Source organism: Anomaloglossus baeobatrachus, chromosome 6 (genome assembly GCF_048569485.1).
Source record: "Anomaloglossus baeobatrachus isolate aAnoBae1 chromosome 6, aAnoBae1.hap1, whole genome shotgun sequence".
NCBI lineage: Eukaryota > Metazoa > Chordata > Amphibia > Anura > Aromobatidae > Anomaloglossus > Anomaloglossus baeobatrachus.
The window spans coordinates 450,517,858-450,536,219 of record NC_134358.1 but is presented as its reverse complement, the minus strand read 5'-3'; the positions used below and the strand labels follow the sequence as shown (position 1 = coordinate 450,536,219).

General features: G+C 45.0%; 1 protein-coding gene across 8 annotated transcripts in view; it reads right to left on the bottom strand.

Annotated features, from left to right (window-relative positions):
- Positions 1–18,362, bottom strand: part of SLC4A7 (solute carrier family 4 member 7) — a 156,855-nt gene that overhangs the window by 25,305 nt on the left and 113,188 nt on the right. For all 8 annotated transcript variants that reach the window (XM_075315261.1, XM_075315259.1, XM_075315262.1 and 5 more), the window contains 6 exons: positions 16,034–16,167; positions 15,213–15,458; positions 11,548–11,653; positions 10,172–10,333; positions 9,455–9,568; positions 1,581–1,742 (listed from right to left, as the gene is read on the bottom strand). In XM_075315261.1, the coding sequence (XP_075171376.1) occupies positions 1,581–1,742; positions 9,455–9,568; positions 10,172–10,333; positions 11,548–11,653; positions 15,213–15,458; positions 16,034–16,167 (924 nt within the window). The remainder of the gene's footprint in view (positions 1–1,580; positions 1,743–9,454; positions 9,569–10,171; positions 10,334–11,547; positions 11,654–15,212; positions 15,459–16,033; positions 16,168–18,362) is intronic.

The following is an 18,362-nucleotide window of genomic DNA, read 5'->3' as shown; positions in this document are numbered from 1 at the left end:
CTGGCACCAGCGCTCCATGCGCGGTCCCCATGGGGACACAGAGTACCTCATAGTAGCAGGGCCTTGTCCCTGACGATACTCAGCTCCTATCCTGCAGATTCCCAAGGGCTGCGGAGGGAGCACGGTCCCAGTGCCTAGAGACCGATCCTGGATCCCACTTCACCCAAAGCCCTAAGGGATGGGGAAGGAAAACAGCATGTGGCTCCTGCCTGTGTACCCGCAATGGGTACCTCAACCTTAACAACACTGCCGACAAAGTGTGGTGAGAAGGGAGCATGCTGGGGGCCCTGTTATGGGCCCTCTTTTCTTCCATCCGACCTGGTCAGCAGCTGCTGCCGACCAAGCTGTGGAGCTATGCGTGGATGTCTGCCTCCTTCGCACAAAGCATAAAAACTGAGGAGCCCGTGAGCACGGGGGGTGTATAGGCAGAAGGGGAGGGGCTTTACACTTTTAGTGTAATACTTTGTGTGGCCTCCGGAGGCATAGCTATACACCCAATTGTCTGGGTCTCCCAATGGAGCGACAAAGAAAAGCAATTTATGAAGGGCTTTGTGCCAGTTTAAGTGTTGTTGAAAATATTCTGATGTACACTAATTAAATTAATGAAATTCTGCTTTGATATGAAAAATGAAACATTATCCTTCAAAGATAAGTAAAGCTACCCAAAACAGATGATCATACGGTGTGTGATGATCCCCAATTGCAGTCCAAGAGCCATCAACAGATCAAGTTTTCAGAATTTTCCTAGTTTTGCATATGTGATGGAATGATCACCTGATAATATGAAGAAAATCCAGAATATGTGATCTGTTGGTGGCTTTTTTGGACTGGAATTGGGGGAAGACAGGGTTATAAGTTCAGCCCTTTCATATATTTTAATAATTGGCGAGTTAGGGGGGGTCACCTATGCTGCAGGAGCTCCCAAGACCACTGCACCCACAATCCAGAGTATGTAGGAAGCCCCTAGGCCCAACCTAGCTGAAGCTAAAAAGCTCCACAAGAGATTTTCTTCATAGGAACAACAAACCAGAAAGATGAAGGGGATATCCCAACAATTTTTATACAGGTTATGGGCCATAGGAGGTGGCGTTTCTTTCTCACATGTGTCAGTGTAAACCTGAATTTCCCCACATTAGACATTTCTTACCTATTCACAAACAAGGTAATAAAGGCCTGATCGCTGGAACCCCGGGATTACCAGAACAGGTGCCTGAAACGCCCCATCCTTCCTCACTTGTGTACCACAAATGCTCTCAGCCACTCAATACACACCTATGACACTAAAAGACTGCCAAGTAGAGGGCGAGGATGTTTTATCAGCCCATTCCTCATTGAATTAAACATTGTGCAGTGAGGAGCAATAGTGGGCTCAGGAGCCGAACCTAATAATTGGTGGGGCCCAAAACAGTTAGACCTTTGTCCTCTAACCTATGGATAGTGGAAGTGATAAATGTTTATCTAGAGTTGTACCACTACACTATGCCACACAACAAGATTACAATAATTAAGCATCCTATGGGCCTGCGTAATGTCTAAAGGGCAAATCTGTTTTGAAGAATTTGCAACGAGAACATCATTACCTTTAGCTTGTGTTCCTTCCGGTTAATGATCACAGCAGTAATTTGTTGATCCATGAAGATAAGAATAGTGCACAGCAAGGCTGGGATGGCAGCGGCAAGTAACGTCCACCAAGGATTAGGCCCAAGAGGATCTATGATCCATCCTCTATCTTTCAAAGTTGGCTTAAAAGGAAAATAAAAAACAGATTTCATATACTTAATCAGGGTTACAAAAGTTAAGGATAGTACAACATTCATAGATACAAATAACACATACAAAAAATTCACACACTAATTAATACACATACACAGAGAGTGAAATAGATATTGAACATGTCACGAATTTACTAAGTAAATATATTTCTAAAGGTGCCATTGGCATGTAATTCTCACCAGATGTCAGTAACAACCCATCCAATTGACACAGGTAAAGATCAATTTATGGACATCTATGGTTTAAAAGTTATGTGTAATAGTGACAAATGACACAGGGGAAAAAAAAAAAAAAAAAAAAAAGTACTGAACACATGCAGAAAGAGGTCCAAAAAGTCAAGCAAAGTCATGACACCAGCTGAAATTTATCAATATTTAGAAAGCAGTCCTGTTTGTGTGAAATATCAGGTAGTTCAACTGATGTCTTCTAAAAAGGTGTCTTATTAACAAGGTGCCACACAAGAAACAGTTCATAATGAGTAAAACCAGTGAACGGTTTCAATACCTTGGCAACATTTAACCATAAACTGCCCATGACCAGGTGCTCTGTGCAAGATTTCAGACAGAAGAGTGAAAAAAAAAATCATCAGTAGAGTTGTTCAAGAGCCCATGACCACCTGTGGAGAGCTACGTCAAGACCTGGGAATCCGCAGGTACCATTGTTTCAAAGAAAACAATAAGCAATACACTCAACCTCCATGACCTGTATGTACACTCACCAAGGAAGACTTAACTGCTGAACATAAAGCATGTTCAAGCAAGTTTAAAAGTTTGCTCAACCGCATTTAAACAAGGCTGTGAAATACTGGGGGACTTTAGAAGAGTCAGATGAGATCAAAATTGATCCCTCTTTGGATGCCATAATACACACCATGTTTGGAGCCAATTAGCACCATTCCAATAAAGAGAATTTTGTTTACTTACCGTAAATTCTTTTTCTTATAGTTCCGACATGGGAGACCCAAACCATGGGTGTATAGCTACTGCCTCCGGAGGACACACAAAGTACTACACTAAAAGTGTAGCTCCTCCCTCCGAGCATATACACTCCCCGGATGACAAATCCAACCAGTTTAGTGCCAAAGCTGAAGGAGGACATCCACCCATAAGTAGAGATAGAGTAAAACCTGGAACAACCGGAACTTCTGTCTACAACAACAGCCGGTGAAAACACACGGAACAAGAAAGCTGCCAAAAGGCAACAGGGAGGGTGCTGGGTCTCCCATGTCGGAACTATAAGAAAAATAATTTACGGTAAGTAAACAAAATTCTCTTTTTCTTTATCGTTCCTTATGGGAGACCCAAACCATGGGACGTCTCAAAGCAGTCCATGGGTGGGAAATAAACAGAAACTGAGAAGTAGCCGAAACCTAACTTCACAAATGGGCGACAGCCGTCCGAAGGATGCGTCTGCCCAAGCTCGCATCTGCCGAAGCATGAGCATGCACTTGGTAGTGCTTCGAAAGGGTGTGCAGACTAGACCAAGTGGCAGCCTGACAGACCTGCTGAGCCGTAGCCCAAGAGGCACCGACAGCTCTGGTCGAGTGCGCCTTAATCCCCGGCGGGGGAGGCATCTGAGAACATTGGTAGGCATCGGATATGGCCGACCTATCCAATGAGCTAGGGTCGGTTTAGAAGCAGAGAGACCCTTGCGCTGACGTGTGGTCAGCACACAAAGAGAGGTGCACCGCCTAAGAAACAGCGGTGCGTGACACATAGATCCGGAGCGTCCGCACCAAATCTAAAGCATGCAACGCTTTCTCAAAGCGATGCACAGGGGCCGAACAAAGGGAAGACAATGAAATGTCCTGGTTAATGTGGAAAGGAGACACCACCTTAGGGAGAAGGCCCGGAGTTGGACGGAGAACCACCTTGTCTTGGTGAAAAAAACCAAAAAGGGTGACTCCGAAGAGAGCACAGTCAAATAAGAGACTCTCCTGAGAGAAATTATGGCCACCAGAAAGACCACTTTCTGTGAAAGACTAAACGAAACCTCCCTAAGAGGCTCAAAGGGGGGTTTCTGTAAGGCCATGAGGACCAGAGTAAGGTCTCAGGGATCCAGAGACCGCCGGTAAGGCGGAATGATGTGAGATGCGCCCTGCATGAAGGTGCGCACCTGGGCCAGTCGGGCGATATGCCGCTGGAACAATGCTGACAGAGCAGAGACCTGTCCCTTGAGGGAATGAGGGACAGACCTAGCTGCAGGCCGGACTGTAGAAAGGACAGGATGTTCGGCAAGGAAAAAACGGCCAAGGAGCATGGCCGGAAGAACGACACCAGGACAGGAAAATTCTCCAAGTCCTGAGGTAAATCCTGGCCGAGGAAGACTTCCGAGCCTGAGTCATAGTGAAGATGACCTCGGAAGGAATGCCTGAAGCCGTAAGGATTCAGGGCTCAAGAGCCACGCCGTCAATCTGAGAGCCGCAGAATTGTTGTGGAAAACGGACCCTCTGAGAGAACGTCTGGCCGGTCCGGGAGATGCCACAGCACCTCTACGAACAGACGGAGCAGGTCTGGGAACCAAGCTCGCCTGGGCCTGGGGCGATGAGTACGACCCGACGGCCCTCCATTTTGATCTTGCGCAGGACTCTGGGCAAGAGAGCTAGAGGGGGAAACACGTAGGCCAGACGGAACTGGGACCAATCTGGAACCAGCGCGTCCGCTGCCAAGGCCTGAGGATCGTGGGAGCGAGCCACGTAAACCGGGACCTTGTTGTTGTGCCGGGATGCCATTAGATCCACTTCCGGAGTGCCCCGCCTGCTAAATTGACCGGAACACTGCCGGATGCAGGGCTCACCCGCCGCTGTCCACGGTTTGACGGCTGAGATAATCTGCCTCCCAGTTTTCTGTGCCTGGGATGTGGACTGCGGATATGGTGGACTCGGAGTCCTCCGTCCACTGAAGGATATGTTGAACTTCCAACATTGCTAGGCGGCTGCGAGTCCAAGGACTACAGCCCTGATTTCTAGCACATTGATCGAGAGGGCTGATTCGGACGGAGTCCAAGTGCCCTGTGCTCGGTGGTGGAGAAACACTGCTCCCCAGCCGGATAGACTGGCATCCGTGGTGAGAATCACCCATGACGGGGCCAGAAAGGAGCGTCCCTGGTACAGAGAGAGGGGCCGAAGCCACCACTTAAAGAGAGCTCCTGGTCTGTGGCGACAGAGCCACCAGTCTGTGCAAGGAAGAAGTCCCTTGCCCCAACAGCGGAAAATGTCCAGCTGCAGGGGACGCAGATGGAACTGGCAAGGGGAACCGCTTCTATTGACGCCACCATCTGACCCAGCACCTGCATGAGGTGCCTGATGGAATGACGGCAGAGCCTCAGCAGAGAGCGAACCGCCAGATGAAGAGACTGCTGTTTGACTAAGGGCAGCTTCACAAGTGCCAGCAGAGTCTCGAATTGCATCCCTAGGTACGTAAGTTCCTGGGTCGGGGTCAGAGTGGACTTGCAAGCGTGGCGAGAGTGAGCGAGACACTCCGCTGACAGTCTGCACTGGATGAAGCCCTGACTAGAAGGGCGTCCAGGTAAGGAATCACTACCAACCCCTGGAGGAGCAGAACCGCAACTGGTGAATACACGAGGGGCCGTGGCTAACCCAAGGGGAGAGCCACGATTGGAAATGTTCCTCTCCGATTACAAAACGTAGCCAACGCTGGTGTGAAACTGCGAATGGCACATGCAGAGAGACATCTCTGATGTCGATGGATGCTAAGAAATCTCCTTGGGTCATTGACTGATCGCAGAGATTGCAAGCAAAATTGCCGCACCTGAACATGCTTGTTGAGAAGCTTGAGATCCAGGTCGGAAAGCACCGTCCTTTTCGGGGACTAGGAAGAGATTTGAGTAGAAATCTCAGAACCGTTCCCAGTCGGGAACTGGTACAATTACTCCATTGGCCTGCAAGAATGCCACGGCCTGTGAGAAGGCGGCGGCCTTGGAGCAGGGGGGAGTTGTCAGAAAAAAATCTGTTTGGCGGCTGGATAGAATTCTGTTCTGTAGCCGTGGGAGAGGGTAACCCACACCCACTGATCGAAGACGTGTTGCAACCACACGTCGCCCAAGAGGGAGAGCCTGCCACCGACCAAGGACGTTACTGGCGCGGCCAGATAATCAAGAGGAGGCTGCCCTGGTGGCAGCAGCTCCTGCCGACTTAGGACGCGGCTTCATGCGCCAGTTGGTTTACGGACCTTGGCTGAGTTAGTGGACGAGGCCGAGGGCTTAGAGGACGACCAGTTAGAGAAAATGAAAGGAACGAAACCTCGACTGGTTCCTGCCCTGGAAGGTTTCCTGGGTTGTGGCATGGAAGTACTCTTCCTGCCAAAAGCTTCCTTAATAATTTCATCCAGTTGTTCACCGAATAGACTGGTCCCAGCAAAAGGGAGTCCAGCAAGGAACTTCTTAAGAAGCATCTGCCTTCCACTCTCGAAGCCACAGGAACCTGCGGATAGCGAGGGAAGTAGCCGAGGCCACCGCAGTGCGGTGACAGTCTCCAGCTATAGGATGAAAAGACTGAAGCCTGGAAGTTAAGGCAACCAATTCGGGCATAAAGGCCCTGGTGAGGGAATGCATCTCCTCCCGAGAAGCAGAGATGGCTTTGAGAGCCCGCACTGCTGCAAAAGATGGGGAGAACGAGGCCCCTGCCGCCTTATATATAGATTTGGCCAGAAGGACAACCTGGCGGACAGTGGGATCCTCAGAGAGGAGCCGTCAGCCACTGATACAACTGTCCGGGCTGAAAGTCTAGACCCCGGAGGGTCCACCCTTGGTGAATGAGCCCACTCCTTGACCACCATTGGTGGAAGGGGGAAACAGTCATCAGAACCACGCTCTGGGAAGCGTCTGTCAGGACAGGCTCTGGGCTTGGTCACAGTGACCTGAATGCTGGAGTGGATAAGGAACACACTCCTTGTTCTCTTAGGCAAGGTATACTGATGCTTTTCTGCCAAAGAGGGGTGCTCCCCTGATACAGGCGGATTGAGGTCCAGTACAAATATAATGGACGCAATCAAATCATTAGCATCTGCGTCACTTTCGGACAGATCAATAGGGTACATGGAGAGCGTCCGAGCCCCCAGTAAGTCAGAAGTACGCTTAAGAAAGCGTTTGTCAGGACCGGCTCTGGGTTTAGTCACAGTGGCCTGAAAGCTGGAGTGGTTAAAAAAAACGTACTCTTTGCTCTCTTAGGTGAGATAAACTGGTGTTTTTCTACCAAAGAGGCCTGTTCTTCTGACACTGGAGGGTTAAGGTCCAGAACGGAGTTAATGGACGCTATCAAATCGCTAACATCTGCATCACCATCGGTATCAATGGGGTACATAGACGAAGCGTCTGAGCCCACAGTAAGGGCATCCTCCTCGCCTTGTGACTCGGCCCGTGAGGCAGAGCCGGGGGACGAGGAAGGAGAAAAGTCCCTGCGTCTCCGTTTAGGAGGACGGGGTCTGGGATTAGATGAAACAGACTCTGTGAGCTCTGCAGAGCGAGCTGGAGCAGCAGAGGCACCCTGAAGGGGGCTGATGCATGCTTAGCAGCGTCCGAGACAACTGTCCAATGGAGTCTGCAAAGGACTGGGAAATAGCATTGGAAAAAGATGCTACCCAAGCCGGGGGTTCAGCCTGGGGAGACTCCAGGCTGAGGCACCACCACATTAGAACAGGCATTACAGTGTGGGTCTGTGCTCGGTTCAGGCAATACGAGCTTGCATGCAGTGCATATAGTGTACAGCCTTGGAGCCTTGCTCCTAGTGTGAGACATGCTGCTGAGGAGGAGGTTCTATAATAAAGAATTAACTCCTTCAGAATGCCCTGAGAGTGTATAAAAGTGCACAACCAGAGGTTGTGACTTATCAGACCGCTATTATGTGTGCCCTCCGGATTCCAAGCCTGGACACCCAGCCAGATATTCACTCCTTCTGCAGAGCAGCCAGCGCCGACCAGTGTACTAAGAACGCTGAGAAAATGGCGCCAGAGTGAGGGGGGGGGCGGGGGTTAAGCCAGGAGCGGGAATCGGAGGGCTAAGGAGATGTACAGGGGAGGGAATCATCTCCTCAGAGAGGAGTGTCCTCCCCTGTGCAGAGCGGCCGGTGGGCGGCGCTGCAGTGTCCCCCTGCATGACTGACATGCAGGGGGATGAAACGAAACTAGGCCGCGGCTGAAGCCGGGGCCTAGAGTTATGCATGTGGCCGACAATCAGGCATCATCGGCGCGGTTCTCAGTAAAAACCGTGGAACCGGCCGGAAACACAGTAAAAAGCAGCATTATTAAAGTAAATCACTGTCCCCCCCAATAAAAGTGCCCCACATTGCAGAAGGACCCTCTGAATAACGTCTCTATACTTAGCTTTGAGACGCCGGGCCCAGTCCCTGGGTGGGGTGGGGGTTCAGTGCTCCGTCCAGCAGGGTCCTGCAAAAGGGCTGCGGATGGAGGCCGGTCTCCTGCAAGGCAGTGAGAACAGTGTTGGCTCTAACTTCAAGCCAGAGCCCCTAAGGGATGGTGAAGGAGCGCGGCATGAAGGGCTCCTGCCCTGAAGTCAACCTTAACAGCACCGCCGCACAGGGGGGTGAGAAGGGACATACCGGGAGTCCAGTGGACCCGCTTTTCTTCCAAATCTTTAGAAAAAATGAAAAATCAAAAGAGGATGCATGTGTGTGTGTGACCTCCTGAACACAAAGCATGAAACTGGTTGGATTTGTCATCCGGGGAGTGTATATGCTCGGAGGGAGGAGCTACACTTTTAGTGTAGTACTTTGTGTGTCCTCCGGAGGCAGTAGCTATACACCCATGGTTTGGGTCTCCCATAAGGAACGATAAAGAAAGTGACGTTTGGAGGTCTGTGGCTGTTTTTCAGAAAACAGCACTGGAAAACTTCATATGATTGAAGGAAGGGTGAATGGAAAAACGTACTGAGACATTTTGGATAAAAATCTGTTGCCATCTACCATAATGATGAAGATGAAACGAGGGTGAACATTTCTACAAGACAATGATCCCAAACACAGAGCAAAGGAAATACTCAGTTTCGGAGAAAGAAACTAAAGCTGCTAAAATGGCTCATCGAACCACCAGACCTGAATCCAATAGAAAATTTTTGGAAGGAACTGAAGCGCATCGTTCATAGGAGCCCAGAGGGCCATCAGGACAAGCGTTTGTGTGGAAGAATGAGCCAAACTCACACTTGAGCATTGCATGCGACAAGTTTCTCCATAAGGAAGCATCTTGAAGCGGTCATCACCAAAAAAGGCTTTTGTATGAAGTGTTAATTAAATTTTAGTAAGCATGTTCGATTATTTTTCCCTGTGTAATTTCTCATTACTGCACATCACTAAATTTATGGATATCCATAGTTTGCTTTCTTTAGTCTGTGTGGATTGGATGGGTTGATACCAACATCTGGTGGGAATTTCCTGTCAATAGCAAATATATTTACTTAGAAAATTGTTGAAGTGTTCAATACTTTTTTGACCAGATGTATGTATGTATGTATGTATGTATGTATGTAATGTATGTATGTAATGTATGATAGATAGATAGATAGATAGATAGATAGATACACACACACACACACACACACACACACACACACTATAATTAGATACATTTTGGTCTGACCTTAGTAGTCATTAAAAATCCTAGTTTCCAAAATAGGGATTGTTACAGTAAAATGTAAAATTAGGCGTCTTTACCTCAAACTTTTCAGGAACGTGGAGCTTTGGTGATGGGACACCCACAAGATAGTCAATGAGGACCATAATGACAATAGTCAAAAAGACGCCAAAATCACTAATTGTAGAACGTACCTAGAAGAGATAAAGTTGCTTTAAACAAAGCTTTGTTAGATTGTAAGCCCAGAGACTGTTTGTTGTTATAGTCAGGCCGGGTAATCAGAGTGCGGTTATTTCTGTTCTGTAACAGGATAGACCACTCATATGACGGGAGCCATGTGCACCAGACTGATTATATTACCTTATAATGGGGTCATTCACGTTTCCGTTAAGTTGCCCGTCATTTGACTAGAAAAGCTGCACTATTTGTTTAAGTTGAAATGACAGAATTTGTGACAGCACCTCTATACGGAGATGTGAACCTAGCCTTGTGTATATGACAGTATAGAACCACAGACAGTGACAACATAATAAATATAATAAAGTTCCTGGTTTCCCAATTATAGTATGATTATTGAGGTTAATAACCAGCTTATTAGCAAACTTGTGTAATGACTAATTATATATATATATATATATATATAAAAGAAACTTTGGCAGTGCAAAAGTGAGTAAAGTCTAGCAAAATCAGGGGTTTGAGAAAGGTCTAAGTGTGGATCAAAGAATCTGCAGCTTGTCCTTGTTGTTTGCAACTATAAGTATACATTTAATTTGTTTAAAAATAAAATTTGTTCATACCTTGGTAGGAAAATAATTCTTAAACTTGAATTGCTTCAGGAAGGATGAAAGGAAGAAAGTTGTAAAAAACAATATCACACACCAGAAGAAAACATCTGGTATGTATGGACCATGGTGACTGCAAGCTGGACCATCAAACGAGCCATGATGGTCGATACATTGCTAGGAGAGAATAGAAATAATTTTTAAAGTTTGTTAAATAATCACATTTTGGTTTTCAAAACTCATGCAAAAATAAAGCGTAATGACTATAGAATGGAAAGTTCTGCAACCTCCTATAAGACCGACTTACTGTCCGAGAACGGAGTCGTATTTACACGCAAGAAGCTACGTATGACTGACACTAAAGCAGTCACTGTTCCTTTACTATTCAGCTGTACATGATCTGAACATATCTTTTCACTGACTAAGTAGAGATATTACAAATGGTGAATAACAGAATTTATATCAGACGGTACGCTTCAGCCCCTTTATATTCAGAGCAGGGTGGACAGTAATTTACAATTTACCAATTCCCTTTAATGCAGGAAATTGTCAATCAGGATTGTACACCCCAAACTATTAAACTTGCAAATGTAATTGTTAAAACACAAGACCAGCAATATTTTACAAGGCCAGTCCGTTCCCTGTTACAAAGAAATCCGCATTTGAAAAGATACGTAAATGGCTTTGGCATCACTAAATCCTCTGTCACTCCAGCTCTATTCCCTGTCCACTGCCACTTCCTCCTGCTGCTTGACTGACAGCATCTATAATGTGCGACTTCAGGCAAAGGAGCCTTCAGTCAAGTAGGAGGAGGTAGAGCCAGGCAGGGACTAGAGCTGGCGTGACAAAGGCTTCAGAGCTACCATAGCCATTTGCATATACATTGAAACATATGCGTGTTGATCGTTTAAGAGCAGGGGTCTCCAACCTGTGGCTTGGGAGCCACATGTGGCTCACGGCTGTCTACCAGCTACATTAACACCAGGTCTAGCAAACAGCTATGAAGAACATGTCTCCAGATGGTGGAATTTGTGAGTAGCCCCACACAGAAAAGCAGATCTGAATGGAGGTAGGAACCCCTGGATCTTGGTATACTGCCTCAGTGTAGTGATTTCTATGGAAAAAGATTGTCTGTCAATATACTGGTAATGGGGGCTCGGTGTCACTAAATGTGGCTTGCAACCGTCTCGGATAGCTGAAAGTGGCTTTCAAGGCCAGAAAAGTTGGGGACCACTGGTTTAGGGGATGAAATCCTGCTGGCAAATTTCCATTAAAATAATTGGTTCTGGTGAATTTTGGACAATATCAGCAAGTAATGAGTAGCTTGTAACCTGTAGTGCAGTGTAATGAGAATAGTACTGACATCACAGCACATTCGTATTGCCACTTACAGAGACGGTGAGATTACTCCAGGGGACTTCGCTGGCAGTGATATTCTTTTCCGTCCATGCAGACAGAGTCTGATTGCTGGGAGAGGCTGGCTCCGCACACACACATCTAGAGAGCAAATGTTAACAAATGTTAGTAACATATAGAGGCAAAGTAATGGCTTTTTTTAATATTCAACTATTAACATCAATATTGGATATATTAATACATTAGACTAAAAAAAACAAAAAAAAACACTATTAGGATGGAAGAAACACTCCAGAGTCATCCCCACCTCTAAAAACACGTTCCTATTAACGTCATTACTAGTGAGGAGTGAGCACTACCATGCTCGGGTGATCGGTACTCCTAACATGTAGTGATCGGCGAATATTAACTACTCGTGTTTGGATTATTCGGAACAAATCCCAAACGATTATTGTGGTATTGGTCACGAATAACAAACCTACTGCAAGTTAATGGGGAAAAAGAACATTTTTCTTGAAGATTTCCCAGGAAAATGCTCGTGTTCCCTAATGACTTGCATTAGATTCATTATCGTGACGAATAGCGAACAGTAATTTGGGATTCGTTATGAATAATCCAAACACGAATAGACCGTATTCACTCATCACTAGTAACGAGCAGTCGGATGCTTAGATGGGCTCAACCTGTGTATCGAGTAAATGGGAAGCCAATGGGGAACTCTAGCATGTTCAATAGTCTGTCTAAGGCCGGTTTCACACCTGCGTTCAGCGCAATCCGCCGCTATGGAGAATAGCGCAGTCCGTTAACGCACTGCGCTATTCTCTATACTTATATGGATGACGCACTGTAACGCAAGTGTCTGCGTTGCATCCGCTCCACGATGCAGCGTCGTTATTTTGACGCTGTGTCGGGCGGAAGGAACGCTGCATGTAGCGTTTTGTGTCGTTAAAATATCGCACCTTGACGGATTCCGCTAGTATCCGCCAAGGTGTGTAATGATTGTCTATGGCGGCGGATTCCGCCATAATGCGCTAAGCTGCGGAATCCGCTGACTGTTCCAGTCACGTTCTACTGAGCATGCTCAGCATGTCCAGCAGAACGATCTAAATCGTTTAAAATCACTCCTGGTCTCTCTCCCCCATCTCTTATACTCACCGATCACTGGCGCGGCGCTGCACAGCTGTCACAAAGCTCAGGCGGCCCTTTTCCTCTTTTGAAAAATGCCGGCCTCTCATTAATCCATCTTGTATTCACTGCTTTCCCCGCCCACCGGCGCCCATAAGTGGTTGCAGTCAGACCCGCCCCCACGCTGAGTGGCTGTCTCACTGCAACCAATCACAGCTGCCAGTGGGCGGGTCTATATCGTGCAGTAAAATAAATAAAAAAAAAAAAAAAAAAAACTGCGTGCGGTCCTGTAATTCAAACTTTTGAAGCGTGATTTCAAAACAAATCAAGCGTTTCATGGCAAATAGCCAACAGGGTCGCAAGAAGAGTGTTGGGCAAAAAAGGCACAAAATAACTGCCCATGAATTGAGGAAAATCAAGCGTAAAGCTGCCAAGATGCCATTTGCCACCAGTTTGGCCATATTTAAGAGCTGCAACGTTACTGGAGTATCAAACAGCACATGGTGTGCCGTACTCAGGGACATGGCCAAGGTAAAAAAGGCTGAAAAATGACCACTTTTGAACAAAAAACCTAAGATAAAGCGTCAAGACTGGGCCAAGAAATATCTAAAGACTGATTTTTCAAAGGTTTTATGGACTGATGAAATGAGAGTGACTCTTGATGGGCCAGATGGATGGGCCAGAGGCTGGATCAGTAAAGGGCAGAGAGCTCCACTCTGACTCAGACGCCAGCAAGGTGGAGGTGGGGTACTGGTATGGGCTGGTATCATCAAAGATGAAATTGTGGGACCTTTTCGGGTTGAGGATGGAGTAAAGCTCAACTCCCAGACCTACTGCCAGTTTTTCTGGAAGACAACTTCAAGCAGTGGTACAGGAAGAAGTCGGTATCGTTCAAGAAACACATGATTTTCATGCAGGACAATGCTCCATGTCATGCATCCAACTATTCCAGTGTGGCTGGCCAGTAAAGGTCTAAAAGATGAAACAATAATGACATGGCCCCCTTGTTCACCTGATCTGAACCCGATAGAGAACATGTGGTCCCTCATAAAATGTAAGATCTACAGGGAGGGAAAACTGTACACCTCTCGGAACAGTGTCTGGAGGCTGTGGTGGCTACTGCACGCAATGTTGATCATAAACAGATCAAGCAACTGACAGAATCTATGGATGGTAGGCTGTTGAGTGTCATCATAAAGAAAGGTGGCTATATTGGTCACTATTTTTTTTGGGAGGGGGTTGTTTTTTATTAAGTTGCGTAATAATTCTGCACAGTAATAGTTACCTACACAAACAGATATCCTCCTAAGATAGCCAAATCTAAAAAACAAAACAAAAACAACCCACTCCAACTTTCAAAAATATTAATCTTTGATATTTATGACTCTTTTGGGTTGATTGAGAACATAGTTGTTGATGAATAATAAAAAAAAAAAATCCTCTAAAATACAACTTCCCTAATAATTCTGCACACAGTGTAGTTCACATCCACAACTGATCATTATTGAAAAGTAAAAGTGTTTAGGACTTACAGCAAAAATTGGAGCTCACATAATGTTATAGAGTGGGGTGGCCAATAGTGCATAGAGAACACCAAGGCTCTGCTGACTCAACTGAAAGCAAGCCTCATCATCAAGCACAATGCCAGGTATTGGAGGGAGCAGTGTAAAGCAAGAAACCACTGGACTCTAGAATAGTGCAAACGTGATTCTGTGGAGTGATGGATCATGTCTGGCAGTCTAATGAAAGAATCTGGGTTTGGCAAATGTTACCTGCCTGACTGCATTGTGCCAATTATGACATTTGGTGGAGGAGGAATAATGTCTTGTATCTTTTTGGGAACAGTTTGGGGGAAGTTTTATTTGTTCCAGGAGGAGTGTGCTGTAATGCATGAAGCAAGGTCTAAAAAAAAAAAAAAAAACATTGTTGGGTGAAATTAGTTTCCAAAAACTTGACAGAGCCACAACCCAAATCCTGCCTGTGGCAAGTATGGAGGAATTTCATATATAATTTGACATTTTCACAATTTTGCCAGTAAGTGGATAATGCCTTTAATGATCCTCCCAATATGAAGTCAGTACAGCTTGATAATTCATTTATCAGCAATAATATACAAATGATCTGGTGCAGCCAGGACTGTAAATGTGCACGGTGCCGATAGAGTAAAAAGTACAAAATATTAGCAGGTCTTCTAACAGGAAATCCTGCTTCTGGGTGTGTTTCATTTTTGCCATCTGTACATTAAATCCGCAGTGTGGCCGGAGGCAGTGTGCTCATTAAAAGCACAAGAACGTGTAAAAGACTTCACACATCTATGGAATGAAGTGAGGAAAGCTTCTCGCATGATCACAGGTGTCATCTTAAGGACTGTTTCACACACAGCAATTTTTGGAAAAATGCCATTGACCTTTTTTTGCCAAGCCAATGCAAGAAATGAATCTAGCAGGATCGCGAAGTAATTCTTTTACATCTCTTATTTTGAACCCAATTCTGGCTCAGAGCATAAACAAACCGCTTGTAGAGGCACTTTTCCAAGGAACGCATTTCACCTCCATTGTTAGGGTAGAATACTTACGAGTACTTTGTCAGCAAATCAAGGTCGTTGTGCATGTTGAACTTGTACTTTTCCCCAAGGTGGTAGAGTTTCTCCAACGCTTCATAAATAAATATAATACAAATGAGAGCAGCAAATGCTTCTTCTGTAAACCGTGTGATGTAGCAGACAAGACTACTTGCATCTGTGGCCACCAACAATAAACACAGGAAGGCCGTCCATAGACCAATGCTGGTGCGTAAAGACAGATAGGACAGCTTATAGTCCCTATAAAAGAAAACATAAAAAAAACAGGTACATACACGACCATTGACTTCAAAACGTAAAACTATAGACTCAGTTCCAACAGACAAAGGGAGAAGGCCAAAAAAAACAAAAAACAAAAAAGACGATAACAGTCCAAAGTTTTATATTTTCCTCATTTACGGCAATGTCATGGTAATATTGAGGAAGAAGTGCCCAACATAGTGCCGAATAGGCACTATGTTGTTCCGTAATCTGCACCAATGCAATAAAGGTTTTTGAAAATACCCCTTTAGTTTTACATGTTTGATGAAAGGGTTTGCATTTTTACTTCTGTTAGTTTAGATTACTTTTTTTTTTTTCCTCAAACCGTGCACACAGAGAATTCTACAAATTCGATGCTCTTGCTTATTTAGGTATTGTGTGACACGTCATCGTATTGTAAACCATCAATTGAGAATTTCCTGCAAAACCTGAATTCAAAAAGGTAATTTGCTTAACTTTACAAATTTAAAGAAAAGAAAAAAAAAAAATAGAAGAAAAAATGCAGCAAAACTGGTTGGTGAAGGACACATCCAAGAAGGCCGATTCATACTTACTTGCAGAATTTAAACAAGATCTTTTCAAACACTAAGACGGGTCCTGTGCTTCCCAATATCGTCAGAGGCTGTCCAGCAAAGAGAGAATAGGCAATGCCTGTCAACGATGCTCCAAAAAGCGACTCTATTGCACTCTGAGAAAAAAAAAAAAATATATAGAAAAAAATTATGCTGTGTGTATAGTAAAAGCATAACACAAACGCAACATAGAAAAAATGAAAATATTTAGCAACCTGAAAACAAATTATTTGTGAACTACAAATCAAAGAAAAAAAAAAAAAAAAAGAATCACAAAAATAAAAAAAAAGCAAAAAACAGAAAAACCACAACTTTTTTTTGTAATATGGAAAGAACGGTGTTTAAAGCGCAATATTATCTCTTATCAGACCAACAAAATGTTTTTAGAACATGTGGTTCATCTTTTTACATCTGTACCCCTGGACTCAACATACAACTGATTACAAATTGTCAGCAATCGTATAGGCCATTTTGCTGAACAAATCTGAGTTTACCAAGCACTAACCTCAAATATATCTTGCATGAAGTAATGCTAATCGTCTTATTACATCAGTGTATAGTGATAGAGTGGTTGCGTTATTATTAAGAAGTAAAAAGCATTTCCACAAAAAAATAAAATAAATTATCTATAGAATAGGCTACATATTGCTAACTGCTGGGCCCCCACAGATCACTAAAAACATGGTCCTCACAGTCAGTCAATCATTCAATTTGAGGTTGCAACTCTATGGACGGATTGAGGTAGCAGTGTATTGTGCTAGTCGGAGTTCAAAAACCTTTGAAAAAGGTGGTGGAGTGCATGGTAGGCCAATGCTTCACAACTCCATTTGACGCCAATTCATGTTAAAAGGTGTGGGACCCAGCGATTAGCAAGGCTGTGAATAGGTGAGGACTTGTGTTTTGGGCATATCCCCTTAACCCTCTAGTCTCTGCCATCATCCCTGATTGGAAAAAAGTTATCGTTAATGGCTGCCTTGATGTGTCACGTCACCAAGGTTTCATAGACAGACAGGCCCAGTTTCTATAGCATGTCTAGTATGAATTAGAAGTTTACCACTATAAAAATTTGGAAACCTTGGCATTTACCATTATGAAGGAAAGCCATTTCCGATAGTTTCTTTGGATAAACAGATTGGGGTTGGGGGGGGGGGGGGAAGCTATAGCAAAGAAACTTCTAATGGAAGTTTAACAACTGGTTACAGGTTTCCTTTATATGCAGCAGCTACCACAAGTGAGCCCTTATATATACACACAGCATTCCAAAATACTGTATAAGTGCCCAGGCTGCTCAATAGAACGTAAAAAACACCTTTATAAAAGTATTCATGTTGGTGGCGGTCCAGTCTGATGAGTGTCGCTGCTCGTGGATCCAGTGCCTCCTCTCTGCTGTGATCACAGTCCGCCTTCTTCTGAGCCCTGTGTGGTTGACACTTCCTACATCATCCACACAGGCCGGCATTGCAGTCCTGCGCAGGCGCACTTTAATCTGTCCTCAGCAGGGCAACTCAAAGTATTGAAATGCGCAGGCGCAAGGAAAGGTCAAAGGCTGCCCCCGCGAATGCGCAGTACAGGCAGGGCAGATGAAAGTGCACCTGCGCAGGACCGCAATGCCAGCCTGTGTGGATGACGTAGGAAGTGTCATGCACACGGGCCTCGGATGCAGGAGGATGACGATTGCACAAGATGGAGGAGGTACTGAACCAAGAGCAGCGACATCATCGGACCGGACCCCAAGTGAGTATTATAAAAGGTGTTTTTTTTTTTTTTTTTTAAATTCTACAGAGCGTCCTGGGTATATATAAGGGTTGACTGGTGGTGGCCGCAGCTCATAAGGGAAAAACCTGGTGACAGGTTCCCTTTAATCTAAGTGCATAAACTGCATTTTTTAGGTGGAAATACTGATTAAATTAAACCTAAATCACTTGCTCGAAAAAAATAAGTTCAAATACCTTGTAAACATTTATGAACTCTGGTTTCTGCAATTTTCTGTTGCACATCTCTATTGTAAAGATATTCCTCGTTTATTTCTATTGGAGCTCAGTATGTGGTATCTCTAATTTGCAGCCAATTGGGCATTTCTTCAGAGTCTTCCCTGGGCGCAGGAGCCTTCATTCCTCCCTCACAGACACTGCAAATCACAGCTCAGTAGCTGATCTCTGATAGGCAGTGTCTTAGAAGGGTGAAAGCACATACACCCCAGAGAAATCTCTTGCAGTTGGACTGCAAGCAGAGATTTCACATAGTGTGCAGCAGATGAAACAAATGTTAAATTCTCTGCAATTTAGTGACGCAGAGCAAAAACAAAAAAAAA